The sequence below is a fragment of the Typha latifolia genome, chromosome 14, assembly GCF_019914945.1.
Source record: "Typha latifolia isolate L0001 chromosome 14, TyphaL0001v2, whole genome shotgun sequence".
Taxonomy (NCBI): domain Eukaryota; kingdom Viridiplantae; phylum Streptophyta; class Magnoliopsida; order Poales; family Typhaceae; genus Typha; species Typha latifolia.
The window spans coordinates 1,984,850-2,000,563 of record NC_133099.1 but is presented as its reverse complement, the minus strand read 5'-3'; the positions used below and the strand labels follow the sequence as shown (position 1 = coordinate 2,000,563).

Sequence of the window (15,714 nt, the reverse complement as noted above, 5' to 3'; positions counted from 1 at the left end):
CTAGCTTAGCTCGACTTAAAATTAATTTTATATTTAGGCTCTATTAGGCTCAACTCAACTCGAGCCAAGCCCGAGCCTGATCAGAGGAAAATGCAGCAACCGTGACGACTTGCTGAAGAAGGAGGAGGCAACAAAAGGAAAATCGACAGAGGTCATAGGAGATTGGGAGGCGGCAGTAGATTGCCAATATAAAATGAGGAGGCTGGAGGAGCAGATACAATTGGTCACCATGAGGAAGAAGAACTCGTAGTTATTATTTATTTAACTTTTTATTGTCATTTTTAGCAGTTAATTTAGAACACACGCACATCGGATTATAGGATTACAGGGATGCAAATAAACCAAGCCTGAGCAAGACAGCTCTAGCTTAGCTCAGCTTAAAATTAATTTTATGTATAGTTTAATATGTAGGCTGTACTAGGCTCAGCTCAACTCGAGATAAGCCCGAGCTTGATTGAAGGAAAAGGCAGCGACAGTGATGACTTGCTGAAGGAGGAGGTGGCAAAAGAAGAATCGACAGAGATCGTAGGAGGCCGCGGTAGATTGCCAATATAAAATGAAGAGGCTAGAGGAGCAGATACAATTGGTCACCATGAGGAAGAAGAACTCATACTTATTATTTATTTAATTTTTTCTTTTTGAAAGAAATTAAAATTAATGATTATTTGAAGAGGGTTAAAGTGTAAAGAGAGTGGTGTTTAAAATTTCGTAATTAAAAGAACTAATCTATTTATAAGGGTAGCTCGGTTATATCATGAAAAAGGAATAATGGAGGTGTAATCTGTATTAACGAGCGTGAATCTCATAGGTCACGTGCCAGCATTTAAGAGAGTTTTTCTTCCCTTTTTTGTCCTCTTAGGCATGTGTCTAATGAAGAGAAAGATAGCGTACTAAAATATATTATATATATATATATATATATATATATATATATATATATATATATAATTTTGAGCTTATCGAGTCCGAGTCGATATTGGTTCGAAATTAATTTCAAACCCTATATCTTAGTTAGGCTCAGCTCAATTCAATTATTCACTAGGAGACAAGCCAACTCATCCGATCCCACGTGGTACCTAAGCAGCTCGTTTATTTATGACAGCTCACATGGGAAAATTGCACGATTACATAGCTTAGTGGTACCCATCCAGCAATTAATATATCCTTTTGTCCAATAAAAATATTCTCTCCATGTTTGAATACTCTTAACTCCAAAGCCCCCATAAGAGAATAAATTTAAACAAAAAATAAATTTTTTTTGCATTTGACACCCTATATTTTAGCATATTTATGATTTACACTCTGTATTTTAAATATTTATAAATTAAGCTTTTATTTTATTAAATATGTGTAGAAAATATACTGTCATCAGTAAATACACGGATGTCTAATCCATCTACCCCAATTAGCTCTCGATTAGCTTTTACAAATGTACTGTCATCAGTAATAGTATCTATCACCCAGGAGGCTTTGCTGGTATCATTCAGTATGTTAACCAGTAAGAATGAATCTGATTCTATCCAATGTTTCTGTCAACAAGGCAGAATAACACTTAATGAAGGGTCACTGCTTCAGCGTAGAAAAGATGAATGATTGATACCACACTTAACTCCAGGACCACAAAGTCTGCTCCTCTAAAACAAACTTGCAGAGTGTCTAAGATCGCTTACGAATTCGACTACTAAAAGTAATCTCCGCTCCATGGAACTCGGTGATGTGGTTTTTGTTTCGCCGACTTCTGCTGATCTAATAGACGTTGCAGTCATTAGAAGTCGGTGACGCGACATCCACGGTGCAGGCTTGTATGGCCTGGAGTTTTACAAGTATAGTTAGTTATTATATGGGCCAAGCCCATTAAATGGTAATCTTGCAAAAATGGACTAGTATGGAGAAACCTAACAAGTTTACAGCCCAAATTAAACATGATTATTATTGTTTATGAACTCAAACTTGACGTAACATTTACATATAAGGATTTGAGATCTTTGGCAGACAAATAAAATTTTAAAGTATTAAAAAAGGCATTAATCTTGGATCAGTGATTCATGTAGATGATTTTAACTTTGATATCATTGATTAGGTTAGTGATGGCAAAAGTTGACCCAACTGATTCAACCGATAATCTATCATGGTAGTTTGGGCTTTGGATGAGTTTGAGTTTAATCTAATCGTATTCGGATCGGAAATAGGTCAATCAGTCTAGCTCGATTATTAAACGAGTTATGTTTATATTTATTATCTAAACTTATTTGTCTTATTTATAGCTTTACCGGTCGACTAGTTTATGATACGATAATGCATATACAACATAGATAACATGTTTACGACTTAATTAACTTATTTATGACCCAACTTATAATCCGTTTATAACACACAAAAATCTATTTATGATTTCAAAAAATCATTTATAACTCAAACAACTTATATAAATTTGAATAATTTGTACTACCTGATAATTCATCTAGACCTGACTCAGCCTAAGCCGGCCAACCCGACTTGATTACCACCCCGAGCATTGATTTCAAATCCCCACTGCATCTCATTCACAATTTTCTACTCTATTATCTTTCTTTCTCACTTCCAAATGAATCTAATCACATGTAAAGGTGAAATTTGTATGCATTTAGATGTTTTTTCTTTGTCATTTGCAATGATAATTGTTGGAAAGGATAGGACTAAATGGCCAAAAAGAGAAAGTGGCATGCAAAAAGCAAAGATGTGACAGCAAAGCCCTCCTGTTTCTTCTTCTTCCTCAAGACTTCTGAATCCAGCTTAAAAATATCGACTTTATGTTCTGCATAGATACAGAAAATAGTTAAAAGTTAACTAGAATTTCTCTACAAGCTTAACCAAATCTGGAGTCAAAGAAGGCTAAGATTGTAAGTGTGAGAATGCTATACTGTTGTTTAGTCTATTAACTATGAGAAGGTTAATTTGTTGTCGAGAGATAAAAGTACACACTATATTTTTACTAATCTTGATGAAACATTTATATAATTTAATATTAGGGCGATAAAAATATATATACTATCAAAACCCTAATAGATATATTAACACAAAATAGACAAATGATAGATAACAGAGTGAGAAAACTGACTTTGATGCTATGTTAGATAAACTAATCGACTTAATGCATATATATATATATATAGTACGTAGGATATCTAATATTACACTCACCAAATTACCAACTGAGCCACTTGACAACCAAATATCTTGCAAACAGTCAAATAGGGCTGAGAAGGAAAAGAAGTGGTGGGCTACTGTAGATGGCATTGAGAGATTGTGAAAAGGCTCAAGCTTGTATAAGAATCTGGAAAAGAGAAAGCGAAAACTTCTTAGAGGCCAGACTTTGAAATCTTTTATATGGTGCACTAAAGGCAAAGGGAAGAAGAAATAAGTCCTCTTTGCAAGAGAGAGAGAGAGAGAGAGAGAGAGAGAAATGGCTCCGGTGGGTCTTCCCCCCGGCTTTAGGTTCCACCCCACCGACGAAGAGCTCGTAAATTATTACCTCAAGAGGAAGATCCACGGCCTCAAGATCGAGCTCGACATAATACCCGAAATCGACCTCTACAAGTGCGAACCATGGGAGCTTGCAGGTTAGAAAACAATCAAGAACTCATTATATAACATCACTACATTCATATATATAGATATATAAAGTAGCTGTTCTTGTTGTGATATCAAAATTAGTTTTCTTTTTTTCCTTTTTAAAATTTTCTTTTTCTTACCTTCATGCAGAGAAATCATTCTTGCCAAGTAGGGATCCAGAGTGGTACTTCTTTGGACCCCGCGACCGCAAGTACCCGAACGGCTTTCGCACGAACCGCGCAACGCGAGCAGGATACTGGAAGTCGACGGGGAAAGATCGAAGAGTAATTTGTCAAAGCCGCGCCATTGGCATGAAGAAGACGCTGGTCTACTATAGAGGTAGAGCTCCTCAGGGCATCAGGACGGATTGGGTGATGCATGAGTACCGCCTCGACGACAAGGAGTGCGCAGATACTATGGGAATTCAGGTAGTGTTGTTGTTCACCATTTAATATTAAGAATCCAAGTATATAGCATCTTGTGAAGTTTATAGTACTACTTCAAGTTCCACATCTACTTGTTATACTACTCTTTCACTACTTGGAATTTGAATATATATGTATATGTATGCAAATAATAGTGGCAAATCTTTGATTAAAATGTATGGTATTATGGGAAAGGAGAGATCCTACGTGGGTTATGCATGGAGTGCATGGAAAGTTAGGGGCAATTCTTGTTGCCTTTGCTTTTTATCCATTTGGCAATTCCTTTCTTCTTCTCTGGTCCTGCTTCTTTTCGGGCACATCTACTGCTTTCACTATTCTAATGAGACAAACGTTTTATTCTACCAAAAGGAAAAGGCAATGGATTCATTACACTGCTCCCAGACATTCCCATCTGGTTTAGTTGTTCTATTTTTTATGTCTCAATTTATTGTCTTAAGATCAGACATGATCTACATTGGGTTTTGTCTGTTGATGCTTCATTAAAGCAAGGAGATCTCTGATGGTGTCCAATGGTGTCGGTGGCTTTTCACTTTATTCCATTAACTGCTTGTGTCCACTTAGATTCTCTCTCTCTCTCTCTCTCTCTCTCTCTCTCTCTCTCTCTCTCTCTCTCCAAGTGGAAAAAAAAATAAGTTACTACACAAGAAGATACTAACGTATCTATTAGAATAATGTAGTTGGCTTTCGATTTCTATCTTCATTCCTCCTAAACCCTATTTAGTATTCCAAATAGATGATGCTTGTTCTAAATGCTTGAGTTGTTAACAATTATATATTACTTGCATTGGCATCAAGGTATTTTTTCTTTCAATCAAGATGGATATATAATTAGACTAATAGATCCGATGTTGTTTATATTTCTCAGGATTCTTATGCTTTATGCCGAGTTTTCAAGAAGAATGTAGTATGCAACGAGGTGGAAGAGCAGGGACAATGTAGCATAACATTGGTGGAGGGATCCCAGCAAATAATCTCCAATGACTACGAGACCATGTCACCTGACATGCCTGTGGGATCGTCGTCATGCATCGATGAGGATGACAAAGATGATGCATGGATGCAGTTCATCTCGGATGATGCATGGTGTTCCAACATATCGAGCAATGAGGGTGTAGATGAGCCCCCATGCGTGGCATTTGCTAGTTAAAAACAAAAAAGAAGAAAAGAAGAAGAAGAAAAAAAAGGAGGGCTTTATTCCCTTATTTTTGCTTGGGATGATCAAATATTGGTGGTAAATAATATATTTTGGTGGTTTAAATTTACATAATAAGGAGGATTATGTAACTCGCATTTCCACAAGTTCTTTAGATTGGGTTGGTCTTTAAAGTTGGTTTTGGTCCTCTGTGAGGCCATGGGTGTATTTTTCTGAGGATATAGTTCAAGTAATGAATTTTCTTTCTTTTTTTCCCCTCTTTTTTATACTGAAAGAAATAAAGGTGAAGTGTTCATAGTTTGGTTTTGTTCCTAATTTTGATAATTGATCTGCAACTCTTCTGATCCAAGAGCACAATTAGAATTCACAATAAATACTTCACTCATGAAAGTAGTTAACAAGATGACAATGAGAAGAGGCCAGGTAAAAGACAAGTAAAAGCAAAGCTTGTCTAGATCTACACATTAATACTATATTAACAACACTTGAACATCCATCTCATCTTAAGCTAATACAATATCTGCATCTGCATAGAGTTCCATCATCAAAAGAGGAAAAATAAAAATAAAAGATACATAAATTATCGACATCTATCGGCAGGGTAAGCAATTTTCTTGTGATATTATCCAGCCTTTTGACAATGATTGTAGCTTTCATGAGCACCTGAATCAGTGAATCCACCTTCAGATCATACTGAAGAATAAACAAATGACAAGTTCTTTTAGTAAAGCTGTTGAATTGAAGCACTAAAATATTGCTGAACTTGTAGAGTTTTCACCTTCTTCCGTTGCCGTACTGCATAAGTCATTACAATGGTATTTGGTTTTCTTTTAATGAGGATGGTGGACATACAAAAGAACTTAAGCACTTTAATGCTTGGAGTATAATATGGATGGAAAGTTAACCAACTTCAGTCTACATTATACTAGAAATGTGATGATTGATAGCACCCAGAATCTGAGATCACTCCTTTGACAGGGTTTAAAGTTAGCAGTTGTGCTTGAGGTAGCTAGCATACTAGCCCATTCACGGTAGATGGCTAGCTATATGGTCCCTTTTCTCTTCTCTTTTCCTTTTGTCTCTGTAATACCAATCCCAAGACAAATAAAGAAGAGGTTCGTATGCATTTAGTGATTCTCTTCTTACATGACAACCTCTGAAAAAGAACAGTAAGAATAGAGCTTACAAATGAACCTACGAGGAAGGAGTCAAAGAAAAGAATGACTGCAAATATTTTAGGAAATTACCTCTTTTATCACACACCAGGCCAATAAAACAACTTTGAGAAGTAATCTGAGAGATAAAGTATCAATGTCAACAGAAAAGAGAGTAACAAATGAGGCAGAGTAAAATTTGAGTTCCCACCGCCTGATATCTCTGTAGTTTTGTTCTAGAGTTGGCCAAGGTTTTCACTGGCCATCTATTGTTATTGAATGGACAAGAATTCCATTATATCCTGCAAAAAATTTAAAGCTTTCAATGTCAACTGAGAGCTGTCAAGGGAAAAATTATGTTGCAATGCTAGATGATACCACAACACAGTAAAATAGATATTTCTATCCTGTGTAAGAATCTGAAAAAGAGAAAGTGGCAATGACCTGCAGGTCATGCTTCAATTCTTTTATAAGGGAACTAAAGGGAAAGGAGAAGACAGAGGTCGCTTGAGAGAGAAAAAGAGCTAGCAGGGTTAACAAAGGAGGATGGCTCCGGTGGATCTTCCCCCAGGCTTTAGGTTCCATCCGACTGATGAGGAGCTAGTGAATTACTACCTCAAGAGAAAGATCCATGGCCTCAAAATCGAGCTGGATATAATCCCAGAAGTTGATCTCTACAAATGTGAACCATGGGAATTAGCAGGTCAGACTAAAAATTCTGAATCAACTACTAGAATCTTTCTGATACTGCTGTGAACTGATTTGGAAACCAAAATTGTATTTACCAAACATGCAATGTGAATTTAAGAAACCTATGTTCTATTTCCAAGCAGACAAGTCGTTCTTGCCAAGCAGAGATCCAGAGTGGTACTTCTTTGGGCCACGAGATCGGAAGTATCCTAATGGATTTCGCACAAACCGAGCAACCCGAGCAGGCTACTGGAAGTCGACAGGAAAAGACCGGCGAGTTTGCTACCAGAACAGATCAATTGGTATGAAGAAGACACTAGTCTATTACAGAGGTCGAGCTCCACAAGGTATCCGGACAAACTGGGTGATGCATGAATATCGCCTGGATGACAAGGATTGTGAGGACACAGTGGGAATTCAGGTTAGTGGCCAGCATCTCTGAGTCATTTAAATTGACAGTTAATCATCGGCAGAATAGGAAATAGGTATCACCTTCAGTAAAAGATTTATTTAGCTGCTTCTCATTATGCTATCTAATAATCCTTTGGACGTTAGAATCTCCTTATTCCTTCCACATGCACTATCCTGAAAACCATGCAAATGCTTAATTCATCAGCATGGTCAAGGTTTAGTTCCTCAGTTTGTGATTAATTCACAGCATTAGAGAATCAACTTGATTCACTATAGGTTTAGTTTAAAATGCTAAAAAATGTACATGTAGCTGTCACATGGCAAACAAGGCAAAGGATGTAAGGAAAGAAGATAACCTACGTGGATTATGCATAGAGTGCATCTAAAGTTAGGTTCCCCCACAATACCTTTCTCTTTTTTCTCCTATCCATAGAAATATGTATCAAAATGTTCCTTGCTTCCTATGGTTCTTTGGTACTTGCCAAAGTACTGCATATATGTAGCTTTCAATATTATAATGAGACAAGTTTCTAATTCAGGTATTCTACCAAGAGATATATACCATTCTCTTCTTGCTTAAGCACCAACTGCATTCTACCATGATCACTCTATTGCCAAGACCAGACACGATCTAGGAGTTGTATGTTGATGCCACCTTAAAAGTTACATATCTATTACTGTCACCAATTGTGACGATGACATTTTCTCTTTATTCTCAAATTGCCCATCAGCCACCCCAAAATCTTGCTAGGAATGTTACCCGATGCGACCGGACTGAAACTGTTTTTCTTTTTTAGGCGGGTTCGGTCAGGAGGGACAAAATAGATATGCTGCTTTCTATCATACTCTTCATTACTTTCAAAGCATTCTATAATTTTGATAGGAAGTAACATTTTCCAACTTTATCCCGGGTAAAACCTACACAAGTTTACGATACTCTCCTATCCAAAATGGCAATAGTGGATAGTGATAATAATCATATTTATACAAGAATAAAGTCCTTATCAACTAGTAGCATTTTCTCTATTCAGCAACCAAACAGGGACTATCTCAAGAATTCTTCTTATCAAATATAGATAGCTGCATCAAATTTCCTATCTGGGTTCATACAGGTTGAAGTTTCATATGCAGAAGCAGTATCAGCTTATCATTCTTTCTAACCTGTCTCAGGATTCATACGCACTATGTCGAGTATTCAAGAAAAATGTGGTCCTTACAGAAGAAGAAAAGCAAGGAAAATGCACATTGGCGGAGAGTTCCCAAGAGGTAATTAAAGAACACGAAACCATGTCACCGGATGTGCCTATGGGACCATTGTCAGCATGCATAGATGAGGATGATAAGGACGATGCATGGATGCAGTTCATAACTGATGACGCATGGTGCTCTAACATACCAAGTAATGGGGTAGGGGAGGCTTCTTCTATAGCTTTTGCTGATTAATGACTTCCCTCTGCTCTTCTGTTTGATTTGGATAATATAGAATGACATATATCATCACATGATGGGAGTATAAATATATGCAACAGGAAAATTGTCATCTGATTTGTGAATGTATAAGGCAAATGTCATGCATTTTGTGGGATATATTGTACATGATAAATCAGCTTATATTTTTCTTTCTTCTTCGTTTGTGTTTATTTTACTTTTTGCTAGTTAACAAATAACAGAAAACTTTGTAGAGGAGTGTAAATATTTCAGATCAATGACAAGTACCAAAATCTTGTCAAAGTTAATGTTCTTGTCAATTTAAACTCAGGTCTTATTTATATATCGCACAAAACTACAAAACTAATACTTATTTCAAGTATAAATTCTAGATTAACCTTTAGCAGTTGGCAATCCTAGAATCTAAATCATGATTCCAAAGTAAATATTCATGATATGTACAGATGTACTGAGGATTGCTAGTAAGATATCATTGGTTTTATTTAGTTCGTTATTTCCAGGTAATAAGTTTGGGACAAGAAATCTCAATAATCAAAGATCATATACCTACAATAGACAAATAGGATTGGAGTAAAAAAGGCATGATATTATGAAATTTAAACAAGAGATCGTATGAATTACCAAGAGGAGTTGCATCTAAGGACCCTATGATTCCTAATATGAGCTGCGCCTTGTATCGATACTCTTCTCCTGCAACGAAGAGTAGCATAACTATGAGGGGGAAAGAAAACCTACAATAAGAGGCAAGAAATAGAAGGAGAAGAGTCTAAAGGCAAATGCTTTTGAGGGCCATCACCATATCATACGAGCACAAAATTTACAACACGCCAGATAGCATAATTCATACCATCCTCAATTAAATTTATCATTAAGCTATAATTTTGATACGAATTTGAAAAACTTCACGCCATTCGATGGAAGAATATGTCACCAATGTATCAGACCTAAGCAATCATTTTGCTGGGACTCAATTTCCAAAATTCACGCAAATAGGATTTCAAAAGGCAAAAATATTTGATTCAAAATCTACAAATGCACTAAACTTCAAATTTCCATTACAGAATAAAAAAGATTACAACTTCTCAAATCCCACACACATCAACCTTAACCACCGAAACCATAGAGGGTACGCCCCTGGCGCTTGAGAGCATACACGACATCCATGGCTGTAACGGTCTTGCGGCGAGCGTGCTCAGTGTAGGTGACGGCATCACGGATGACGTTCTCGAGGAAGATCTTGAGGACGCCACGTGTCTCCTCGTAGATTAAACCACTGATCCGCTTCACACCGCCACGCCGCGCAAGGCGGCGAATCGCCGGCTTCGTGATGCCCTGGATGTTGTCGCGAAGCACCTTGCGGTGGCGCTTCGCGCCGCCTTTGCCTAAACCTTTGCCTCCCTTGCCGCGGCCCGACATCGTCGCACTCTAGAACGGATCGAAGGAGATAACTTGTTTGATTTGGAGAGGGAAATGGATGGATTTGTGAAAAAAATTGGGTGAGGTGGTGGAATTTTTATAAGGAGGGATTGGGATTTTGGATTTTGGGGGGAAAGGAAAAGAGAAGAAGCGATCCGTGAAGTGCTTGTTAATAGCCGTTGATTTTTTTATGGACGGTTTAGATGGGCTAATTTCCGTTTGGCACGGATCGGTGACGTGGAGGGAGTCGTGTTTCTCTTACAAATAAAATTTACTTTCTTTTATTATTTATAAAATAGAATTTTGTATTTGTTAAAAAAATACTAACCCCTACTATTCAATGAATAAATAAAATTTAATCCAAACGTCATATTAATTTAATTAATAAAATTAAATTAGGCCTCCAAATAACTTTTAATCATCATATTAAAGGAGCGAGATAAGATTACTATAGGAAAGATAAATTTATCATTTAAATTCTACTTTTTATTATATTCCGCAGGTGTTTTTTTATATTAAATTAGGTATTGTTCAGTATTTTTTTTTACCAAATAAGAGTGTCACATGTAAAATTATATTTGTATTTATTCTTTTGATATAAATATATATACATGTAGACACAGGTACATATTAAATATTTTAACATTGCTATTCAAATAATATTTTTCAACATATATATTTCAACTCATCTCCAACAAAACTTGGATACGAACCTAATGCTATAACTATTGGATTTGGATCCAAACCCGAACGGAAACGGATCATGCTTGGGGATCGCCCATTATTAGTTCAATCGGGTACGGAAGCAAGCGCTTCCATCACCTGAAGGTTCCCGTCCTTCGCAGAAACTGTGAGCTTGAAAGAGATCTCCTCGCCGCGAGGGGAGGAGGAAGCGAGCTTAGAAGAAGTCAATGGAGTTGTGCTCGGAGGAAGCGGTGAAGCGCGTGTGGAAAGGCGCGATCCCTCTCCAGATCCATCTCCACGAATCCGAGGTCACCTCGTTACCGCCGCCGCCTCCGGTTCTGGTGAGTCTCTTCCATGTCCTAGAATCCTTCGCTCTATTATCCGAGAGCCTATTCGATCTTGGTCTTAGGTGTTCTTGTTGCCTTCCACTGGATGTGCCGTTGTAGTTCTATTCCTAGTTGTTCTTAGTTTTTTGTGAAATTTATGTGCGATTTCGCGATTTGGTTATCGATTAGTAGAAATAGGGTAATATCACAGCATGATGGCAAAGAATAGATGCTATAGATTGGTGTGGAGAAGTTTTTAATCTTGTGAGAATATTTATATTCTTTTTCAGGTTCTAGGGCCAAGAATTGGGTATCTTCCTCTATTAGTGCCTCTTATAAAGGCTCATTTCAGTAGCTCACTTCCTCCTGGCAATGATACTATCTGGTTTGACTACAGAGGCCTTCCGCTTAAGTGGTATATGCTTTTCTTTTAATATCTGTGCAATATCTTAGGGGGTATAATCTGTTTGCAGGAAACCCAATTTATAGCAATAAACATCTTTTAGCTCGATTGCGATTGGATATTTAGCAATATTCTGCGGATCAGCAGATATGCCACTGCGGGCTTTAATCCTAATGCATATTTTATAGGTATATACCCACAGGAGTTCTCTTTGACCTTTTATGTGCAGAACCAGAACGACCTTGGAACCTAACAGTAAGTCCTGTTTCAACCTCTATCTGATATCTTGAACTCTAGTGAAAGTGGAGCTATATTAAAACTGGTTGGATGGAATATTGACAGGTTCATTTTAGAGGACATGCTGGAGAAATTTTGGTGCCCTGTGAGGGTGAAGACAGTGTAGAGCGGAGCTATATTAATTCATTAAAAGAGGTTTGTCTTATGAGAACATATCTTTTGCTTGACTTCACGACATATATCTACTTTATCAATATTAGTAGTGTGAGTTGGGAGAAGTACATTCTACATTATTTATAATTATTGGCTAAAATTTTACGGAAGTATATGTTTCTAGTTAATGCACTTATATCATCTTAACAAAAATTAAAACAGCAAAACTATCCAGTAAAAATCATTTCCATTATCCTTTGAATGTAACGCCTAAATAGGCTGGCCCAAGATGGTGTAAGTGATGAGGATTACTTAATTCCAAATCATCAGGATATATGTACTTATTCTCTCCCCCGTCGGCCTTCTTTAATTGTTTGCTGTTCTTGTTGCCAAACTTTCCATATTGGAAAGGTTTTGTTGATCCCTTGCTGCCAAGCTTGATATGACTTGAAGAGATTGTGCACAAACTTTCTTTGCAGATAGCTAAATAGGAGATCTCTTTCTTTTCTCAGCTATCCTGTATTATTTTTTTTTGTTTAGTTTCCGCATCAAAGTAGCAATGCAATGTAACCACTGTCTGATGTTTTCTGGATCATTATAAAATTAATGTATACGTTATTACTTCTATGCTCACTGCTAGTATGCAAGAGAAATAATACAAAATATTTTACCTTTATTTGGTGCTTATAACATACATCTATGTGTGCAGGCGGCATACATTATAAATGGTAACTGTAAGAACGTCATGAATATGTCTCAAGCTGATCGAGTTGACCTCTGGCAGTCATTGTTAAGAGGTACAAGTACACTGCAACTGGTGCTTGTAAAATGTTCCTAATACAAGATCTTATTCTTTTTGATAGTCTCTAGTCTCTTCGTCATTTTTCTCTCCTTACCTCTATAGATGATATTTGCATCAGGTAACATGGACGGGTACCTTAACATTTCATCTAAACTTAAGCTTGGACCAGTTGGAGATGACTGTTTAATGAGAACATCTTCGTCGCTGGCACAGCATCAACAAGCTAACGCTGAACCTGAATCTGTTGGATCTGGTCGACAATGTAATTCTTTTGCCTTTGAAAAGCAATTTTAACTTTCATCATGTATCATAATCCCAGAAACTAATATATTACTATCAGATATACATGCAACTTAGTGTATATGTTCACCTTCCTATTTTGAAAAAGAAGTTATATTGCTTGTGCATTTAAGAGAAAATTATCAATAAACAAGATCAGGGATTTTTAATAAAAAAAAGTTTCAGCACTCAAAATTTGGTTAAACCAGTCTCTCCCAGTATAGTGTGCAGATGCTGTTGGATTATGTGGATCTCAGATGACCCTATGTCCTAGATGCAAAATGAATATAAACAACTCAGTAACTCAATATAAACTTCTGACACTTTTTTTTCTTCTAAATGGATTTTTAACTATTATTTCTGGACTATCATGTACTTAATACCCATCTATGCCACTTCTTCTCTCCATGTCAATACAGAACTTTCAGGACATTCTTTTTTCAGCATTTCGTCGCACTAAGTCTTCTTTTACTCATGAATAAAACAAACTTGTTAATTCGTAATCACTCGTGTCATGCATGACTAACAATCTGATGATTATAAGCAAGACCTTCGTTTTTTGTTTACCAATTAATCTTTGGTCAGGCAGGATCCCTGTTCGGTTATATGTTCGGAGTGCTGGTGAAAGTCTTGATGATTTAGAAGATGCACCGACAGTTGATAGTTGGGAAAGAGTATCATATATAAACCGACCGTATGAATTTCGCAAGGATGAAGGTACTCTAATGAACTCTTCAGGACATCACAGTCTTGCTATTTTGTTTACCCTTTCATCTTTGCCTCTGTTGCTGCATGTTTCCCTTTGCAATCTATTCTGACTTTGACGTGACCCTTCCATCTTTGCCTCTGTTGCTGCATTGCTCCCTCTGCATTCTATTCCGACTTCAATGTGAATTTTATTCTCTCTATCTTTGCCTCTGGATGTTTCATTTTCACATTCTCTTCTGATTTGAACTTGCTGTAACTTATATTGAAATATTTAAAAGCTTATTAATGCCTTCTGTGATCTATCTGATTACCTTTTGGACCAAGCGGCAGTTTTTTTTGTTTTTTGCATTGTGACAATGACAATAATTTTTTTTTTCATTCTATCCAATTTGTAAGTTATGTTCTTTTCTTTGCAACCACTGATAATTTCCTTTTGCTGCATTACATTCTCCAAAAGTTGTATGCTCTTAATTTTTTATCCATTTAGTTTGTTTTAAAGGAAGTATGTGCATGGTGTCATAGGTAACTATATCACTTTGAAGCATGCCATGAAATGTTTACTGCCAGAGATCTTTGGTGATGAATCATTATTTGGTGATTACGACTCTATGATCAGAAAAGAACCAAAAGATTCAATTTCAGAGGATTCAGAGATAATTAATGCACCAAAAAGTTCTCAGGCAGAAGAAATATCATCCAGAAAGCAGTCTGAGGTGCATTCACCCAAGAAGGCAAAAGTAAAGCTGATTCGTGTTCAAGGGATTGAACTGGACATGAACATTCCTTTCTTTTGGGTGGTTAACAACTTAAAGAACCCTGAATACTTCCTTCACATATGTGTATTTGTTGGGTTATCTTCAGAACCCAAATCAAGATGATGTTTGGCAACCTCAATTCCCTTGCACAAGATGGTGATTCCATTGATTTCTTCTTCTTTTTACCCCCAGTTAACACCTTATTTATTGTACAGGTTTGAAATTTTCACTTCCCATCTCAGATTTATCAAATGGTTTGTATATTATGGAAAGGGCTTGCCTCAAAGCTAATGAAAATGCATTTTAAGTTGCGCTATCGCATAGTTGATGTATAAACTGTTTACTGAAATGGATTCTTGGTTGTCAGATAATTTCTTTTTATTTGCCAATGTTTAGAATATAGCCATGTTCCTTCACCTAACGAGGAATTTCCAAGTTGCTGTGGCACGGGCTTCTGGTATTGTTTTTATTTATTTCACTTCTTTCGTGATAAACATTTGATGCATTAAACAACCTTGTTTGGTAGCACTAGAAAAGGTATAGCAATTCAAGGTCTTGTTCTTTTTGGATATTTACTTATGTCGCCCTCTTTCTTTATCAAGCTCCACTTAGCTGGTATTATTTCACTGATGTCCTCAATTTATGTGAACTTTGTGTGAGATTTGGGATTAATTAAAGCATAACCCGACTATAAACTTATAGACAAATGAAATACTTAATACTCCCCATAATTAATCTTCTAAACTGCTGCAAATGAAAGTAAAAGTTGCCCTCTACTAGCACAAGTTTTCACAAGTATTATATGTTTGCTATACACTTAGCTGCTCAATCTATTAGCACTAAATCTCATATTCTCTTTTTTAACTTTTTTTTTTTTCTCTAACAAAAAAGGAGCACCGTTAACTACTCCAATCTATGACACCTCGTTCCATTTTAAGGTCTCGCATTCGCATCATGGTTTTGCTGACTGCTAACCAATAACCATCAGTACAGAGCGAAAGTTTAGCTCGTTAGGTGATGGAGAAAAAATTGAACACGTCGTTTCTTCGTATTGCCT

General features: G+C 36.6%; 4 protein-coding genes and 1 long non-coding RNA gene across 5 annotated transcripts; 3 read left to right on the top strand and 2 right to left on the bottom strand.

The window, feature by feature from the left end:
- The first annotated feature begins 3,368 nt into the window (after positions 1-3,368).
- LOC140801164 (NAC domain-containing protein 54-like) lies at positions 3,369-5,444 on the top strand. The gene is made up of 3 exons (XM_073156167.1): positions 3,369-3,599; positions 3,742-4,019; positions 4,903-5,444. The coding sequence occupies exons 1-3, from the start codon at positions 3,443-3,445 to the stop codon at positions 5,182-5,184; spliced, it is 717 nt and encodes a 238-aa protein (XP_073012268.1). The 5' UTR covers positions 3,369-3,442; the 3' UTR covers positions 5,185-5,444.
- A 282-nt stretch (positions 5,445-5,726) lies between these two features.
- On the bottom strand, positions 5,727-7,268 carry LOC140800643 (uncharacterized). Its single transcript, XR_012111289.1, has 4 exons — positions 7,130-7,268; positions 6,789-7,018; positions 6,438-6,646; positions 5,727-6,346 (listed from the first exon to the last, which is right to left on the bottom strand). It is a non-coding gene; the product is annotated as an uncharacterized lncRNA (long non-coding RNA).
- Positions 6,840-9,071, top strand: LOC140800641 (NAC domain-containing protein 45-like). The gene is made up of 3 exons (XM_073155406.1): positions 6,840-7,047; positions 7,178-7,455; positions 8,616-9,071. The coding sequence occupies exons 1-3, from the start codon at positions 6,891-6,893 to the stop codon at positions 8,886-8,888; spliced, it is 708 nt and encodes a 235-aa protein (XP_073011507.1). The 5' UTR covers positions 6,840-6,890; the 3' UTR covers positions 8,889-9,071.
- An 818-nt stretch (positions 9,072-9,889) lies between these two features.
- LOC140800642 (histone H4) lies at positions 9,890-10,410 on the bottom strand. Its single transcript, XM_073155407.1, has one exon. The coding sequence runs from the start codon at positions 10,308-10,310 to the stop codon at positions 9,999-10,001; it is 312 nt and encodes a 103-aa protein (XP_073011508.1). The 5' UTR covers positions 10,311-10,410; the 3' UTR covers positions 9,890-9,998.
- Positions 10,411-11,079: 669 nt separating this feature from the next.
- On the top strand, positions 11,080-15,028 carry LOC140801512 (autophagy protein 5). The gene is made up of 8 exons (XM_073156691.1): positions 11,080-11,335; positions 11,611-11,735; positions 11,912-11,978; positions 12,066-12,155; positions 12,823-12,910; positions 13,034-13,177; positions 13,780-13,911; positions 14,425-15,028. Exons 1-8 carry the CDS (start codon positions 11,222-11,224, stop codon positions 14,778-14,780), a joined length of 1,116 nt encoding a protein of 371 aa, XP_073012792.1. The 5' UTR covers positions 11,080-11,221; the 3' UTR covers positions 14,781-15,028.
- The last annotated feature ends 686 nt before the right edge of the window (positions 15,029-15,714 follow it).